General features: G+C 33.2%; 1 protein-coding gene and 2 long non-coding RNA genes across 9 annotated transcripts in view; 1 reads left to right on the forward strand and 2 right to left on the reverse strand.

Annotated features, from left to right (window-relative positions):
- Positions 1-18,054, forward strand: part of LOC724311 (AT-rich interactive domain-containing protein 2) — a 50,105-nt gene that overhangs the window by 13,439 nt on the left and 18,612 nt on the right. For 5 of the 6 annotated variants that reach the window (XM_006570664.3, XM_016912687.2, XM_016912688.2 and 2 more), the window contains exons 3-4: positions 11,892-11,989; positions 16,705-16,856. In XM_006570664.3, coding sequence (XP_006570727.2) covers positions 11,892-11,989; positions 16,705-16,856 — 250 coding nt within the window. Of the gene's footprint in view, positions 1-10,757; positions 10,986-11,891; positions 11,990-16,704; positions 16,857-18,054 lie in introns of those variants that run through there. The other variant, XM_006570665.3, reaches the window with a different exon arrangement.
- LOC113218860 lies at positions 1,653-5,824 on the reverse strand. Its single transcript, XR_003304905.1, has 2 exons — positions 5,714-5,824; positions 1,653-4,032 (listed from the first exon to the last, which is right to left on the reverse strand). It is a non-coding gene; the product is annotated as an uncharacterized LOC113218860 (long non-coding RNA).
- On the reverse strand, positions 9,499-10,571 carry LOC107965926. Of its 2 annotated transcripts, XR_003304904.1 has the most exons (3): positions 10,404-10,571; positions 10,033-10,336; positions 9,499-9,956 (listed from the first exon to the last, which is right to left on the reverse strand). It is a non-coding gene; the product is annotated as an uncharacterized LOC107965926 (long non-coding RNA). The 2 variants fall into 2 exon arrangements; XR_001706350.2 differs by having other exon boundaries at positions 10,033-10,571.

The following is an 18,054-nucleotide window of genomic DNA, read 5'->3' on the forward strand; positions in this document are numbered from 1 at the left end:
TACTATTGTTTACAAACTGTATTTACATATTGTTTGTTTCGCAGTTAATCGTTACGCAATTTTTTTTTTTGTCGAAAGAAAAATTGAAGGATGAACGTTTTCGGATATGTATATGTATTTTCTAAAATGGCAGAATTTTTTTCACATAACAAGTATTAATACTTTGTAAGGTTTATTTTTATTATTTTTAACTATTATTATTAACTATTATTATTTATTTTTAATTATTATTTTTATTATTTTATTTATAACTACGTAAAAAAATTTATTAGAAAAGTTAAAAATTAATTTAAAAAATAAACGCTTATTATATTTATTGTACGTTGATGAAATAATTTATAATGCAGTAAAAAAAAAAATATTTAACAATGTATACAATAAATTATTGCCGATGCGTTTAGATATTTTATAAATGGAATGTTTAAAAAAGAACAAAACATTGAAATACTTGGTAATGAAGCAAAGAATACACGTAAAAATGGAACATTAAATCAACAAAAAAAAAAAAAAAAGAAGAATTTTAATGTTTACCTAAAGTAATTTCCATTTACATGTTGATAGCTATAGTTAATGAAGTCATGATATTTACAATGTTAATGGATATAAAATTAATTGTTGAAAATATATATATAACCGATCAATAATTGAAATTATTATTATATTAATAATGACGAAATTGTTATGCATATTTGATGATTCAAAAATTGAATAAACAAGTTTTATCAAAATTAAAAAATTTTGAAAAATTTGATCACTTTATAATTCAATATTCTATATTCTAATCATATATATATATATATATAATTTGTATTATAAAAAAAAAGATTATTTTTCTTATTAATAATGAATTTGACAAATTTTTCTTATTGTTAAAACAGAAATACATATACATATTACAACGTTCGAGTCTGATATATTTTACTTATAGGATTAATATTTACTTGTTACACCTTAAAAGATAAGATGAACATCAAATAGCGAAATATTTGAAGGCAACAAATATTTTTTTTATCGTATCAAATAATAATTTTGATGAATTTTTCATCATGATTAATCGTAAAAAAAAGAGTTATTTTTTGCATAATTTATTTAAGAATTATATCAAAGAAAAATAATTAATTTAAAAAATTTGTATCGGGAAAATAGAATTTTTTTTGGATGGATTTCGGAAGTGTATCGAAATATTCAAATTTTTTTTTTTTTTTAAATTAATTCCAGCTAGTATTTTTCCACGTATTTTCATATTCGATCAAAACCAATCTTGCCACTTACATAATCTCTTACGTGTACGTTGATAATATTATTAATGTACACTATGCTGGTCGTTTTATGTGCATACCGTATGTTGTGAAAACCTTCAGATTTAATAGTCGAACGTTCGAATCTGCTAAAAAAAGATTTATCTCCGTACTTTTCTTTTAACTATTTAAAAGCGAATCATTAAATCGAAAAAAAATAAAATCTAAAAGCATTCGAGTTCCTATAGTGTAATACTTATCGTATATAGTATAGTATATCTTATGAAAAGAATGTTTCGAATCGATGTGCATTTTAAAATCGATAGCAAAATATGAGATAAAATTTTTCAATTATTATAACAAATATTAAGTGTGCAGAACGTTATTAAAGAATAATAAAATATTATCAAATTCTCAATTCGACGAAAAACAATGCAAACAGTTTTTTAAATTAATATTGATTTTTTTTTTCTATCAAATTATTGATCCAATACGCGATTCATTTACTTTTATCATATCAATGTGTACAACATATTTAGATACACATCATCACGGATCAGCGGTTAAAACATTTACAAACGACATGCGAATTTATTTGAAAACTATGCTCGTTCGATGTAATCGATGCGAAGACGACTGGTTTCTTCCAGAGTGTACGAACAGCGGCACTAACAGATCCTGTCTGAGTAGTTACTATATCGTTACACCGTCTGTAATGGCGTTGCAATCGTCTCCGGCAGAACAAGGAGCGGCTGTTCTTCTGTCGTCGTGGATTACATGGCCTCTTAACCGCATATTGCGTATTCAATTGTCGATGACTGTACATGCACGTTTATTACGCGTACGCAGCTTCTCTCTATTCTATATCGAGAAACGCGTTCATTAGAATCGAACGGCTATAATATACAATGACAGCCGCGTATTATAAGCGAAGAATAATTAATTAAGAACAATTAAAAGCGAAATTCTTTCGATGAAACGGACGATACATATATTTTTAGAAACTGGAGAAATATTTAACGAAGATAAATTTATGTGCCAATTTTAATTTTTTTTGTAAAATAAATAAAAAAATATTGCGTAAATATAGGTTCAATTTTTCGCGCTTGAAAAGTAACGTACGATTTAACAAGAATTATGTAAAATTTTATTTTGATCGGATCGTTATATTCCGCATACGAACTCTTTTCCCATCTATTTTTCCAGACAAATATACGCATACGTTTAATGGCATATTACGCAATTGCATATCGATCTTCTCGATACTATCATCCTATCCTTTCGGCTGATGAACGAATTTAATTGAATAGCTGTAAAAGTTATGATCCATCGATGAAGCAAAAAAAATAAAAAATGTGATGTAATTAGATCCAATTTTTAACACTCGTTCGAAATTCTCCTTTTCCATCGTTATATTTCTCTATCTTACGCGTATCCATAATCTGTATTATTTCCCTCTATAAGTTTCATATATAATTCCAAGTTTATCACGCTTGGAAACAAAGTACGTTAAAACTCGTGTAACTCTACACTGCTCGTCCTTACGTCGAAAGAGAGGCAATTCTCCTTAACGCTCGGTGGAACGCTCAAGGACAAGTTTATTTTGATTGTCGACCTTCTTTCTCCTCTTGTCGTCCTTCGTCCCGCAAACAACGAAAGAAATTTCTCGCTCGAACCAATTCCACTTAATCTTGATATAATATAAACGCGTCACAAACTTGGATTTTCCAAGTTTATTTCCAATTTTTTTCCCCTCCCCCCCGCTCCTCGCGATGGAAAGCGGGCGACGGTGTTGGAAGAGATGATCCTGGCTATCCCGTGTCCGGGCCACTATTTCCGTTTGCCGCTAAACGCTTGTGCCCGATCCCTCGCGAGTGCTCTCTGGCGCATAGTTAGGCAGGCAGGCGCGCATACGCGCTCGCTCTCTCCCCCTCCCCCGGGAGAGGCAGCGGCGAGAGCTCTCCCTATACGTGTACGCACGCGAAGACTTCTTCATCCGTTCGTTCATTCAGAGTTCACAGTCAGTCAGTTACCAGTACACCTCCACCGATCAGCTGATCCCGACGACGACGGCAGACTGCGCGTCGCCAACCCCTCTGCCCTCCTTCCCTTCTTCTCCACACCCCCCTCTTCCACCTCCGCCACCTCCACCACCTCCTGCTGCTGGTCGTGCTACTACTACTTCTACTACTACTACTATTACTGCTGCTGCTACTGCTGCTGCTGCTGTTCTGCTGCTCTGTGCCCCCTTACCCCCCCCTTCGGTGGACGATCAGCTGACTGGGAACTGTCAGTCGTGTGCCGTGGGCCTGCGAGCCCACGCCGATGGTGGGGCTCTTTCCACGATCCAAGTCGGTTGGTTTCTACTCTACAGGACCGCGACGCGACGCGACGCGCGGCGTCCCAGTGTCAAAGTCCACACGAATCTGGCCAAGATTTAACGGGGCAGACAGACGCGAGCCAAAAAAGGCGTAGCGAGGTTAGGTTTGGTTCAACACGAGTTTCACGAGGGTTGTTATGGCCAATGTTATGATACACTGATGTAACGATAGAATTATCGTAATAGGTGTAATTATTTTTAACTTAATCAATACGTATCTTCGTTTAGTTTAGCTTTATATCACGTGTATATTCATCGTAGAACGTCATTGTTGCGACTTTCGGAATGTTTCTCTTTTTCGGTAGCATTCGGCGGACGCCGAGGCCCGACGATCGTACGTATTCGGAGGTTTTCGGCTAAACTCGGCGATCGGCCTGGATATTCGGCAATTGTCGGTTAAACTCGACGATCGAGCTGAAAAAGAAATTGAGCTGTGCATCTACCGTGTCTTATCTATCGGTTAAAGTAATTTTAAAAGATTTTATGGAACGGCCTTCACGCTTGCCTATCGTGTTACTTTTTCAATGTCGTTAATGTCATTAAAGTATCTTTTTTTTTTTTTTTTTTTTTTTTAGGAAGGCTAAACTAGTTATCTCAAAATAGAAACTTCCTTCATACGCGATATTGTAACCTTGCTAGATAACGCAAGACGATTTAAACGCGCTCGATACGGATATTGTTGTCGAAATATGTTTATTATCTTGCTGTTGACAATTTTTCTATTCTATTACGTAGCAAAGGGATAAGCAGAAATGAAGAAAAACGATAAACGAGAGCTCGAGCGGAATTGTCTCCGGGGTGTGCTTGGTTTATATTCTTGGAACAGGGTTCTTGGCTCCCTCCTTCGCGCTTGTTTTGGATCATCGCCTTTGGAATTTGCAATAAACCACCGATGATCCGTGTATCGAAAATTCGTCGTGGAATTGGCATATTTTTATCAATAATATAATAATAATTTCTTCTCGATATTCAGATATACTTGTAAATATATCTCATCATCCTTAGAATAGGATTTTTATACAATATCTACGTGTATAATCGATATATTTAATCGATCGTCATTTTATAAATATTTAACGAAAAAAAAAAATTATTTCGTTTTTCTCAAAAAAAAAAAAAAAAAAAAAAAAAATACTTTTCAAAACAACTTATTAATTGGGACGAAATAATATTCCGATCGAATAAAAGATAAAAAAAAAAAATCTGGTGCATCGTCGATGTCGCGTGCAAAACGTGGAAAGGCAGACGTCAAAACGAAGATTTATCCTCTTCGAGAGCGTGCATAAGCAGTAGCAGCTCTCTCTCTCGAGCCCTACACGATATGGCGACTAGATATACTGGTTTTACGTTATAGTCGATGAGAGATAAATGCACCGGCGTGCTCGTAATTCTAACCAGTTCTCTATCTCTCGAATTAGGGAGGGAGAGGGAGAGAGGGAGGGAGGGGAGGGGGGGATTGGGAAATAACGCGGAGAGCGAATTCACTGCTGGAATACTAATTCTTCGTTCTTAATAGTCGTGCGTTCTGCACGGAGGAAAGGAAGCATTATTATGTTCGAGCATGGTGATGAAACAATGGAGAGAAGGCTCGAAGGAAAATGGTATATAAGTCGTGAAATTGAAGAAAGCGAAATATCGTTATCGATTATATTTGAGAAAATTGAGAATTTATTTTTTTTTTTTGGTAAAACGACTTTATCTGAAGTTAACGATAAAATAAAACTTGAGTTTGAATTCGTTTCGAATCGATTTAACGGGTATGATATTAACAAAGGTTTATGTAATTGTTCGTATAACATTGAACGTAAAAATAGTAGCACTGATATGATACATACAACTTATAGCGTCCTTTCGAAGCATAATATCCAGATGACGCATTATCGTTGAAACGATAGATATATTCGTTGGAATATTTCCATAACAGAACAATGTTGTGCTTTATTTCTTTAATATTTCAAGAAATCTTTCGAAAAGATAATAAGAAATTTTATAAAATCGCAATATTTACGAATTCGAATAAGAAGATTACGTATTAACGGAAATATTTATTTTTCATTCCTGGATCGGTGGATATTACTTAAAGAAAAGTACATACTTGTTATTGTATTACTTTCACGTGTCTCCCTCTGTTACTCGAAATACCGTTGAAACAGAATTATATTTATACATATTCACAATCACCTAATTTCGAGTATTAATTTAACTTATAAAAATCTATAAGGAAATACAAATAAAAATTCACATTTATAAAATTGTTGATTGATCTACTTTTTATTTTACAATAGCTTCGCGCGAAGTTTAAAAATTCTTCCGGATAAATGTATCGCGAGCGTTTCTCTTCGATATCGGTTACCACTGACTGGCAGGGAGGCGCCACTGAGAAGCGCTCCTCTATTACCATTAGATATCACCATAGAACGTACGGAACAGCGTGGTAACGTCGCTTAGCACACGATCGGTCACTGGTGACCGCAGCGACCGATGTATCCGTTCAACGACGAAACCGAGACTGACTAAAAGCCCCGACGCGAAGCACGCGACGCTGGAAACGTGAAAAAGCCGAGCGATAGAGCGCGAAAACGGCGGCGCGCGCGGAGCCATAGGCCAGAGAGTGTGGCGGGCCGGTGCAGCATGGACATCAACGTTAGGGAGAGGAGGGGCGAAAGAGAAGAGTGTGCGAGAGGGGGTGGGAGAGAGAGAGAGAGAGAGAGACCATGTCCTACCCCAACGAGCACGTGGCGGCAAAGACACTTTCATCATGTAGTCCCTCGGAGGCGAACGAACACGTGGATAGCGTTCGACGCTCTCGAAGAACGTCCCCGCGCATGCGCGGTGTAATTCATACTACCAAGGTCAAGCAAAGTCGCACGATTACAGACAAGACGGGGCGTCCGCGTGTGCCGGTGCTGCTATGCTACCTAATCGGCGCCAGTAAATCGCGTGTATATACGTGAACTGGTACGTAATAATAGGCGGGCTCGCATTCTCCTCGTACATTCTCGGTCTCGATTGCTTCTTCCTCGTCCCATCGTCGGTGGCCCGTATCGTCTATATCAATTTGTAAGATAAAAGTCGATGCGAATGTTAGACTGTCGAGAAGTCGACATCACGATTGTTTGAGACGTGGTCATCGATGGTCGCGCCTCTGTTGTCGATTCCGCCATTCACGCCGAATGGGACGTTATTCGTGTTATTCGTTTCATTAGACGTTTGACAACGATGGTGCTTACGCGTGCATTGTTTCTGCTGCAAGAGGATAATAGTGTATTGAGCGTGAACGATATATAGACGAGTTGTTCGCGTATTTATGTATATACGATTTTATTTGACTGACGATTTGACAAACGGTAGGAATATTATAATTGATTATTACTTTCTAGATAGGATTATTTATTTTTTTTTTTCTAGACGTAAAAATATGATTAAGATGACAAAGTTCCGAAAGAGACGAGTGACATGTTCGACGTATTTATTCTATTATTATTTACATTTATTAAATACAAGGAACAATGACATTTGACATTTTATGATTTTCATGAAACCAATATTTTTTCTTTTTTTACTTCAAGGTCGTAAAATATCAGCGAAGCATAAAACAGGAATCTTATTAAGCTTTTGATATCTCATTTGACCAAACTCTTCGTTATTCTATATTTAGACTTAACTTTCAGACGACAATTAAGAAATCACGCGAAATAATTTGTGATACATTATCGTTATTTATTTTCAAATCAAAATTTTTTTTTCATATCAATTTTCAATATTCATTTCTTTCAACGAAATAAAATTTAATTTATTAAAAATGTAACAACTTTTATTTTTTAAAAAAATATTTCATATTCTTAATTATCCTATTTTATTATATCTTAAATAATTCTTTTCTCTTTCTTTTTTTTTAATTCTCTGTTAATTAAACGCAGTGTCGAGAAAGTTCTTATAAGTTCTTCTTTTTCCAAAGCCAAGAGATTTGTCATCTACTCCCTTCCTCTTTCTACTATATGGTTTCTCTTGATCAAACAAAAAGTTGCCGCAGGTTGAAGTAAATTCCTGTTGGTCTTTTTGTCGCGACTGGTTACTAGTTCTTCGCAACGACTTCCCTTTTTTTACCTGCCTCCCCTTTGATCAAATGGAACACGCTGGCTTTAAGTTCAAGTGAATTTCCGTTGGCAACCTTTTGTTGTACGATTTTGTTCCACGGTTTTGAATAAGGGAAAGGACGTTATATTTTCAAACTTGAAATAACTTGAATTTAATCACAATAATAATCAAATTTATATTTAAATTTTTCTAATAAATCTTTCTTCTCACCAGGATGCATCACACATGCGAATCATAATAGATAACTCACCGCTAATAAAGGGTTATCGAAGTTGAGGTAGTTCCTTATCGGAGAAAACAGAGTCGTAACGATATCCTGATAAATCCAAGTGTTTACGACAGATAAACTTTGCGCGATCTAACTACGCGGTAGAATGTCCGATAAGATCAGGTAAATTATTAAGACGTCTGCATTTATTACCTTTCTAACTTTCTTTTTTTTTTTTTCTTTTTTTTTTTTTCACAAGAAAAATTTCTCACACAATTCTCTGAAACGATTAATACATCCTGTGATGCATTGAGAGAATTTCAGAATTTTACACTGAAAGAAAAAGAAACTTTTGCAAAAAAAATAAATACAATATGTTTGCAGAAATTTTTTTATTAAATTTGAAAAAAAATGAATTGTATTATATATATTGTTGAAAAATTTGTTTGATTGGAAATTGTAGATTCTGTAGAAAGATTTGAGGAGGCTGATCCATTATAATTTTCCAATACTAATAATCAGCTCTGTGTAATCCCCAAGAATTTTATTGCTTTATCTTGTTATTGTAACACTTAATAGCTGTTTGTTATTATAAACTTGATGTTGTAATTGCAATTTGAAGTCTAATATGATTTTTACTAGTTCAATTATATAAAATATAAAATGTCTTAATATATTCTATTCTCTAAAAGTGAAAATTTGGTATACTTAACTTGATATTTAACTTCATATAGTTAGCAATTAAAATTTTTTTTTTTAAATGAAATGGTTCTATTTATGTAACACATTCTTTTGATATACAATTCTTATTTATAAATACACTTAATAACTGTGTTATTATAAACTTGAAATGTTGTAATTGCAATTTGAAGTCGAATATGATTTTTATTAATTCAATTATATTAAGAATGAAGTATAATATAGAGAATAAAATATAAAGTGTCTTAATATATTCTATTCTCTAAAAGTGAAAATTTGGTATACTTAACTTGATATTTAACTTCATATAGTTGGCAATTAAAATTTTTTTTTTTTAGATGAAATGAAATGGTTCTATTTATGTAACACATTCTTTTGGTATACAATTCTTATTTATAAATACACTTAATAACTGTATTATTATAAACTTGAAATGTTGTAATTGCAATTTGAAGTCTAATATGATTTTTACTAGTTCAATTATATTAAGAATGAAGTATAATATAGAGAATAAAATATAAAGTGTCTTAATATATTCTATTCTCTGAAAATGAAAACATAAAATTTGGTATACTTAACTTGGTATTTAATTTTATATAGTTGGCAATTAAAATTTTTTTTTTAGATGAAATGAAATGGTTCTATTTATGTGACACACTGCCACATTCTTTTGATATACAATTCTTATTTATAAATACACTTAATAACTATGTTATTATAAACTTGAAATGTTGTAATTGCAATTTGAAGTCGAATATGATTTTTACTAGTTCAATTATATTAAGAATGAAGTATAATATAGAGAATAAAATATAAAGTGTCTTAATATATTCTATTCTCTAAAAAAAGTGAAAACATAAAATTTTCAATTAAAATTTTTTTTTTTAGATGAAATGAAATGGTTCTATTTATGTAACACATTCTTTTGGTATACAACTCTTATTTATAAGTATAGCATTGAAATCAGGACTTAATGCATCGCCATTATGCGTGTAAAACGTACATTAATTTTTTTATATTGTGATTTTTCAGTCAAAAGAATGTTGATATAATATAATGCTGTTTTAATGCTAACAAATTGCAACAAATGTTAGCAAAAGTTATATAAATCAATTGTGAGTTTACACATTTTCGCGTAGAATCCACGGAAATGTCGGCTTGTTTCGCATCACAGTTACTAATAATTTAAAGCCCGCTTACATAATGCCGTACTATTAATTTCGGCTTTTCACATGTTAAATGTCGCGCCAATTTTCACAATCGTGGTCCAGATTTCGAAGCTCCGGATCCAAGTTAATCTTGATACTTTAATTTGGTTAGAGGTTAAATTAGTCTGTTGAAATACATGGTTTTCGATTATATATACGTACATAACCTTAAAATTTATATTTTTATATATTTATATTTACCATATTTATGATTTACGTATGTTTCACGTACTAATTATACATATATTTTTCAGAAGAATAATTGAATTGAAATTTCAAATTCATTTTTTTTTGTATTCCATCTCGTAAATAACATTATACGAATATCTAAAATATATTATGGACGATTTAACGTACAAATCCTGAATCGATGGAAACTTAACCTCTCACGTGCGATAAATTTCAAGTTCGAAACTCGTTAATTACATATATTTATAATTTTTATCGTATAACTAAGATTAATATATTAGAAGTTTCATCGCTGAAATAATAATTTTATTCATATCTGTAAAAAAAAGATCTTTGTTCAAAAGATTTGTCTGTTAAGGTTCGTCGAAATTTACGAAAATTACCTGTCAACGGTGAAACAATGTTAAACGTTCTTCGAATTAATTCTTTCTCAAACTATCTTTTCGATAAAAAAAAAAAAAAAATATTTGAAAGTTGTGTCATTGATTGATTGGATATTTATTATATACGAGACGCGTGCTGCGTCTGAACGGTTTTGATGAGAGGCTGATGATGTCGCGAGGTCGTCCACAGTGAGGCGCCACATTCTCGATTCATAAGGTTGAACGTCGCGACGACGAGAATAGCGAAGAAACGGGCGCGGATCCAGAGAGCACTGACCCAGTATGTACGTCGATTTCACGACTCTGTTCTCCCGCTGTGTTCGTTCCGTTCGTACTAAACGTGGTATACGTCAACGAAAAAGTATCCTGATAAATATTTCTTCTATAATTCGAAGTGTTTATCGATTCACACTCTCCCGCCTATTCGTCGATTGAATTTTATTTTCTCTAGAAATTGATATGAAGCGATGTGTTCGAAGTGACATAACTATTGTCGCAGCGCTCGAGCATACGTGACGCCATAATGCTTGCAATTTAACCTCAAAATTTTGAAGTTATTTACGAAATATATAACGAAATATCGTACGTTGGTATTTTTTTTCGTTTATTTCTTTCACACTATCTTTTCATTTTACTGCTCTTTTCCTCGGACAATATTCACTATTATTATTTCTGCAAATTTTTTCCTTCTCTTTTTAATTCTCTTACAGTTTTTTCATTTTCTTTTTCTTTTTTCCATATCGCTCATCCTTTCCACCATTTTACCATTCCCGCGGCACACACTGTCGCGCCAGTGTCGCGTAACGCGAGTCTCGACGGTTATTTTTTCGACACACACCAAGAAATTTATGTACCGCTCGGGTGCATTTTATCTTGCGACTCGCTACCAGGAATTCCCTTAGAATCGCGCGCAGACTATCCACCTCCCACTCTCGGTTCATCTTTCCTTACTTCACCTATCCCTTCGTCCTTGTATATTTATCTTGCGGCACTGGTAAATCGTGCTTCATCCTTCACTTCTACGTACATATATATATACGATACAATACACGCGCGCTCACTGCGGGAAAGAACTTTCGTCGAGTTTCGCGAACAGAACCGTAAAATTCATTAGTCGGGCGTCATAAACTAGTCGACCAATACTTTTTTCTTCGTCGATTCTGTGTATAAGCGCATCGCGTTACATTGTTCCACTATGCGGTGGAAAATGATACGAGTTTGATTCTTTATGAAAATTATAAAAATATAATAGATTAAAATCGAAGTTATATGGTTATATGATTTATTTCAAAATTAAATTCTGACAGAGTAATACGACTAAATTAAATAATTAAAACAATTTAAAGAAATTCGTATTCGAAATCGTACGTAAAGTAAATATATTGACAATTTTGTTCGTATGATTCATAAGTAAAATATCCATCATTTTCTTTCTCTCTTACGCACGGATGACGGAAGAAATATTGAAATGTTTTTATTTTGTTTCAGGTGAATACTAGAAACGAGTGGGCATCGTTATGCGAACAATTCCATCTACCCAACGGCTGCGTGAACAGCGGGGTTGGCCTTAAACAAATTTACCTTAGGTAAGTGGCTGAGATGCGTTGCCATCATCGATCACCTTATTTCAGAAGCTTTCCAACCTCGTACATCATCTGAATACTGAATCGAGATATATATATATGTCTCGGATCTGTACAGAATTAAATTGAAGGTTATGTTTTATTATATTATATTATATATTTTATTATATTATATATTTTATTATATTATATATTATATATTATATATTATATATATATACATATTATATATATATATACATATATATATATATATCTCGGATCTGCACAGAGTTAAATTGAAGGTTATGTTTTCAAATGAAGTTTTTGAAATAATAATTTTTTATGAATAAATTTTTGGAAATTTTTTCAAAAACATTAGAACATTCAATTATTTATTAATTTTTACAATCTTCTCTTTCAACTTGCAATATTTTCTTCATCTCTATTGATAAATCGTACTATAGAATCAAAAACCCAACAAGAATAAATAAACGAGACCAATGTTTGTAAATAAATATAACCTCTCTATACGTAAATGAGTATGACCTTAATTCATGTATCTGGATGTGTACGAGTGTACACAATTTTATGAATTATATCTATTATTTATATATTAAACTTCGTTTGAAGATTAAAAAAAAAAAGATCGCGATTCGAATTTGTGGAAATTTGAGCGAAAAGAATTTTTGTTGACAACGTGTGACAGCTCGGTCAAGCGAGCAGTCAAGGCTCGGTTATCATCATAGGCGCTCACACACATACACGCGCGATGTTCCATTATGTCTGGCAGCCGACGAGCGTCTGCAAGAGTAGAAGGAGTCAGCGACGTTTCACGACACGGCCGCGTATCGGCACTCTCTGCTACCTACGCCCCACCACCGCCAACATTTTCCGTATCGTATAGTACGTTCGTTCGTTCGTTCGTTCGTTCGTTCGTTCATTCATACTGTGGCCTCGCCGACGAGAGAGCCACGTGGTTCCTGAGTCGCTGTCCTCTCTCCCTCTCTCTCTGCTTAACCTCTCTCCGTGTGCAACCTTGTTACCACCGGTTGCAAACAAGGACGGCCGCTCGACGATCCCGCCGTTTCCTCGTCCAACCCTTTCGGTTCGAAACCGAATGTTCCTCGTGTTCAGAATGGACCCGTATTCGAGAATGTACGCTCTCGACACGTATTTTTAGCAAATGACGAAAATAGAATACTATTCGCGTCCTTTCGTTGACTGTCCAACTTTCATTCTAACCTCGATGTCTACTCTCTTGGCGAGAAGGGAACAATTGGGGAGAAAATCTCGGAAAAATCGGTCTCGAGGATAATTTTCTATAACGAATGTTCAAAGTGAAAGTATTTGTTATTTTCACGATTTCAGGATTGCTTAAAAGTAACATTTTTATTCAAGCATAAATCTTGAAACGAATCGATTCGTACAAATTATCTGGATACGAGTAATAATATGTACATATTCATAATATTTAAATCGTTCTATTACTCGAAGGAAATAAAGATATAATCTTTCAATTACGATTTAAATTACGCAACAATTTGCTAATAGGTAATTAGAATTTTCATAATTTTATTTCAATTCCGTATTCTTATTCGTAGCAATCGAACCTAACCTAACTCGTACTCGGTCAAGAAATCGAACGCAACGCAACGTAGAATTTCATTTATTCGAATCGAAGATTTCGTTACATTCTTTTAACTGGTTATGATGAAGAAGAATTATAAAAAGAGAAGGAAATGACGTAAACGATAATCGAAAGAAAGAAAATTGATCGAAACGCGTCGATTTTTGCCTCGATTATTTCGCTACTGTTCGTATATATCTTTTTCCCCGCGTGATGCCGCCACCAGTCGTAATGATTCTTACATAAATGGAATTCCTATTACACAGTGTAACGGTGTATACCATTCGAATACTTATTTTAATACACACGTGTATTATAACAGTACTGTGACGACTCATTGGCAAGATTCTCAAGAACTGTTGAAATTTTCCTCAACTGTGTGTACAATATAACGCAATGCATTACATATCGAGAATCAATTGAAGTTGGTCGTAAGAAATTTGAGGAGATGCGTACAACATCTGAATCTTTAAGCTGTATTACGTGTGTTTAAGCGTAATAGGTGTATCTTTTCATTATCACAAATTACGTGACATTTTTTTTTCGAAATATGTCGTATAATCAGATTAGTTGTTCCTAAGTGATAAAATACACCGGTATATATATTCCATGTTGCGAAAAAGATGGAACGTGAAGATGTATGATTTGATATATCGCACGAGTTCCGATTCTTATCATGGAATGACTTTTCACGATATAAATCATTTTATAATACGCGCGATAAAAAATAAATCGTTTTGTCTCGGCGAATCAAATATTCATTTTTTCCAAAAGGAAATTTTTGATGACCCGTCATTTTGACGAGTTTGGTAACACGTTACCCGTCACGTGAGCTATGAACATATACGTCAAAGTTGATTTAAAGTCAGAATTGTCAGGCAGAATATGGTTCATACATATTCCGTTTATACAGAATAATTTATAATACTTTCAAGGATAAAAAAAAAAAATCATTTATCCCTCGTTCGATTGTGGATATTTTTATTTCGTTGTAATAGTTCTTGCAATGTAAATTGAATTCCACGAATTGCTTTAAAAAAAAAAAATATTCTATCAAGAAATGAGATATTGTTACGATTAATTATTTATCAAGATTTTTATTATCGCGAAAATTAAAATAAAAGTACGCGTTATAATTTTATTAATTTTGTTTATACATAAATTAAATTTAAAGTCGCTTTAAGTTCCGATTAGAAAGAAATTCCTTTATATTAATACCTTCCATTGAATTTAATTACCGTAACCGTAGAGACAAGGTTACACTTCCATTCTTTCCGCCTGTCAATGTTAATTAACTGATTTCCAACAATTATTTCTACCCGTTAAATAAAATTTATTTTCAGTCTTCATTTACTCTACTTCGTCCTTAAAATGTCCTAGATAACTTTGTTTTTATTTTTCAAGATACGTAGATATTGGATACATAAAAATAACCGCACGAGATAATTTATATATTTCGGACAGCGAAAGTCTATCTCTCTCTCTCTCATTATCCTTTTCTCGCGTGTGAAATACGAAGAAAAATTCTGGCTCTCCGCAATTGGAATCAAAAGTGATCGCAAATGTTTAAATTTTCTTTAGAAATTTCTTAAAGAAAATGATATAGATCGAAAAGAATTTTCGAAATTTGACGCACGAAAACACGTGTGTCATCGACGCGGTTTCCATTCACGGTCGATCGACGAGAGAGAGAGAGAGAGAGAGCGTCTGTGGGGGACACGTGACTTCTGCCGGACCCTACAGTGTTGTACATCAGTGCCACCAACCAAGTAGCGGCACGCTATGGTAGATGTTTCCTACTAGTGGCCTCTATATCTATACGACACACGGAGTGGTGTTGCACGGCCAGAGGCAGAGCAGCCAGTAGTCAAAGTGTCTGTGCTCAGTCTGCACCGTGCAACGGCCAATCAGGCTCTGGCTGGGTGCTTCACGCCTGCACCTTCTGTGCTCTACGTTGGTGCATGAATGAATCCACTACACCTACCCCCACCATTTTCTTTCGCCCACCCACGACTGTGTCTCGTCTCTCGTCTACTTCTCTCCCCTCCCCCCTCTTGCCCCCTCTCTGTCCCTCTTATCGTTGTTGTTGTTGTTATTATTATCATCATCATCATCGTTCTCGGTGGTCTTCGAACTTCACATTGGTGTCAGGATTGTTTTTGCCTTCTTCTCGATCGCGGTCAGTAAGCTCGATCCCGTAGCGTAGTTGAACCGCACTCGAAATTCGCGCGTCGATATAAGAGTTGGTTCAACGTATTCGTCTCGCGTCTCGGTCGGTGCTTAGAAATGAGCGCCGCACACGGTCATCGAGGGATGGTCGCCATTGGTTTCTCTTTCGAGATGGAGCTTGAATTGTCTATTTCTTCTACGAAGAGATGAAATCAAGATCACTTTATTAAAGAAATTAAAGAAGAAAAATTTATTAAACTCTGTTTCGATATTTATTCATATTTTATCCCAATTTCACAGTCTCGAAGTTGCGTATAATTATCAGAATTATTATAGATGTCGTTGGTATAGTTTGAATAACGAGCAGGAGTTGTTTGAATTTTTTTTAATTGAACTTCCGAGCAGAAAGATTATTGATTATTGAATAGGAAGTAGTTTGATGTAAGTAATAATTGTTGATATGTAATATTTATATGAAAAAAAAAAGTATTTAACTCTGTTTAACATTCTTTAGGAGGTTATTCCTAAGATTGGAGATTGGATAAACAAACGTCAAATATGCGAGGAAAACGAAAGAGAATAGAAGGGGGTGTGTTTGTCAAAGGCAACACGTTCAAATCGTATTTTCTTGGACCATTAGCATTCGTTAAAAGAGAAAACGCAAGAGTATTATATGTACATTTGAATTCCGTTAAGTTCAATCCTCTCTCTCCATATCTTTAAAGTTAGGTTAATAGACACACCAATTGTCTTCAAATATACTGACAACCAACATTGCTTCTGCTCTTTATTCCTCATAATTTCACAAAGAAAGAGCTTTTAATTCAAAAAAAAAAAAAATATGAATTTTATATATTGAATATTTATAAATACTTTGCTCTAAATATTTTGATTATGATAATTCTGAGATTTAACACAACGTAATCATATGTTATTTCAGGTATTTGGACAGATATGAAAAAGTACATTTTCTGGGAGAAGATGGCCAACAAGCTGACGACGATGACGAGGATTCCAGACACAGAAAATGGTCTGCTAGGGCATTACACTCTGTTCCTCTTACTTATAATCATCATCAACACAATGTCGCAGGTAATTATCGAATTTTATTTTCCTTAAAGTAATTTCGTAAGCTGATAAATATAAATATTTACACGAAATAATAAAAAAAAATAATAATAAATTTCAAACTGTAAAAAGATGTGCATTTATAAAAAAAAATTGCTTAAATCTATTTCTTTTAAATATTTACTTCAAAGAATACGTAAACGAAAACATGGCGAGAAATTAGGAAACATAACCTATACATTAGTTGTTTATATTAAGTATAGTAAATTTTATTTCTCTGAAAGTAATTCCGTAAGCTGATAAATATTTACACGAAATAATAAAAAAAAAAAAATTGTACTAATAATAAATTTCCAAATGTAAAAAGATGTGCATTTATATAAAAAAATTGCTTAAATCTATTTCTTTTAAATATTTACTTCAAAGAATACGTAAACGAAAACATGGCGAGAAATTAGGAAACATAACCTATACATTAGTTGTTTATATTAAGTATAGTAAATTTTATTTCTCTGAAAGTAATTCCGTAAGCTGATAAATATTTACACGAAATAATAAAAAAAAAAAAATTGTACTAATAATAAATTTCCAAATGTAAAAAGATGTGCATTTATATAAAAAAATTGCTTAAATCTATTTCTTTTAAATATTTACTTCAAAGAATACGAAAACATGGCGAGAAATTAGGAAACATAACCTATACGGTTAGTTGTTTATATCAAGTATAGTAAATTTTATTTCTCTGAAAGTAAGCTGATAAATATAAATACTTACACGAAATAATAAAAAAAAAAATAATAAATTTCGAACTGTAAAAAGATGTGCATTTATATAAAAAAATTGCTTAAATCTATTTCTTTTAAATATTTATTTTAAAGAATACGAAAACATGACGAGAAATTAGGAAACATAACCTATACATTAGTTGTTTATATTAAGTATAGTAAATTTTATTTCTCTGAAAATAATACCGTAAGCTGATAAATATAAATACTTGCACGAAATAATAAAAAAAAAAATAATAAATTTCGAACTGTAAAAAGATGTGCATTTATATAAAAAAATTGCTTGAATCTATTTCTTTTAAATATTTACTTCAAAGAATACATAAACGAAAACATGGCGAGAAATTAAGAAACATAACCTATACGGTTAGTTGTTTATATTAAGTATAGTAAATAGTGACCTATATCGATTGATGGTTAGTTGAAAGACACCAAAA

This window comes from Apis mellifera, linkage group LG6 (genome assembly GCF_003254395.2).
Source record: "Apis mellifera strain DH4 linkage group LG6, Amel_HAv3.1, whole genome shotgun sequence".
NCBI lineage: Eukaryota > Metazoa > Arthropoda > Insecta > Hymenoptera > Apidae > Apis > Apis mellifera.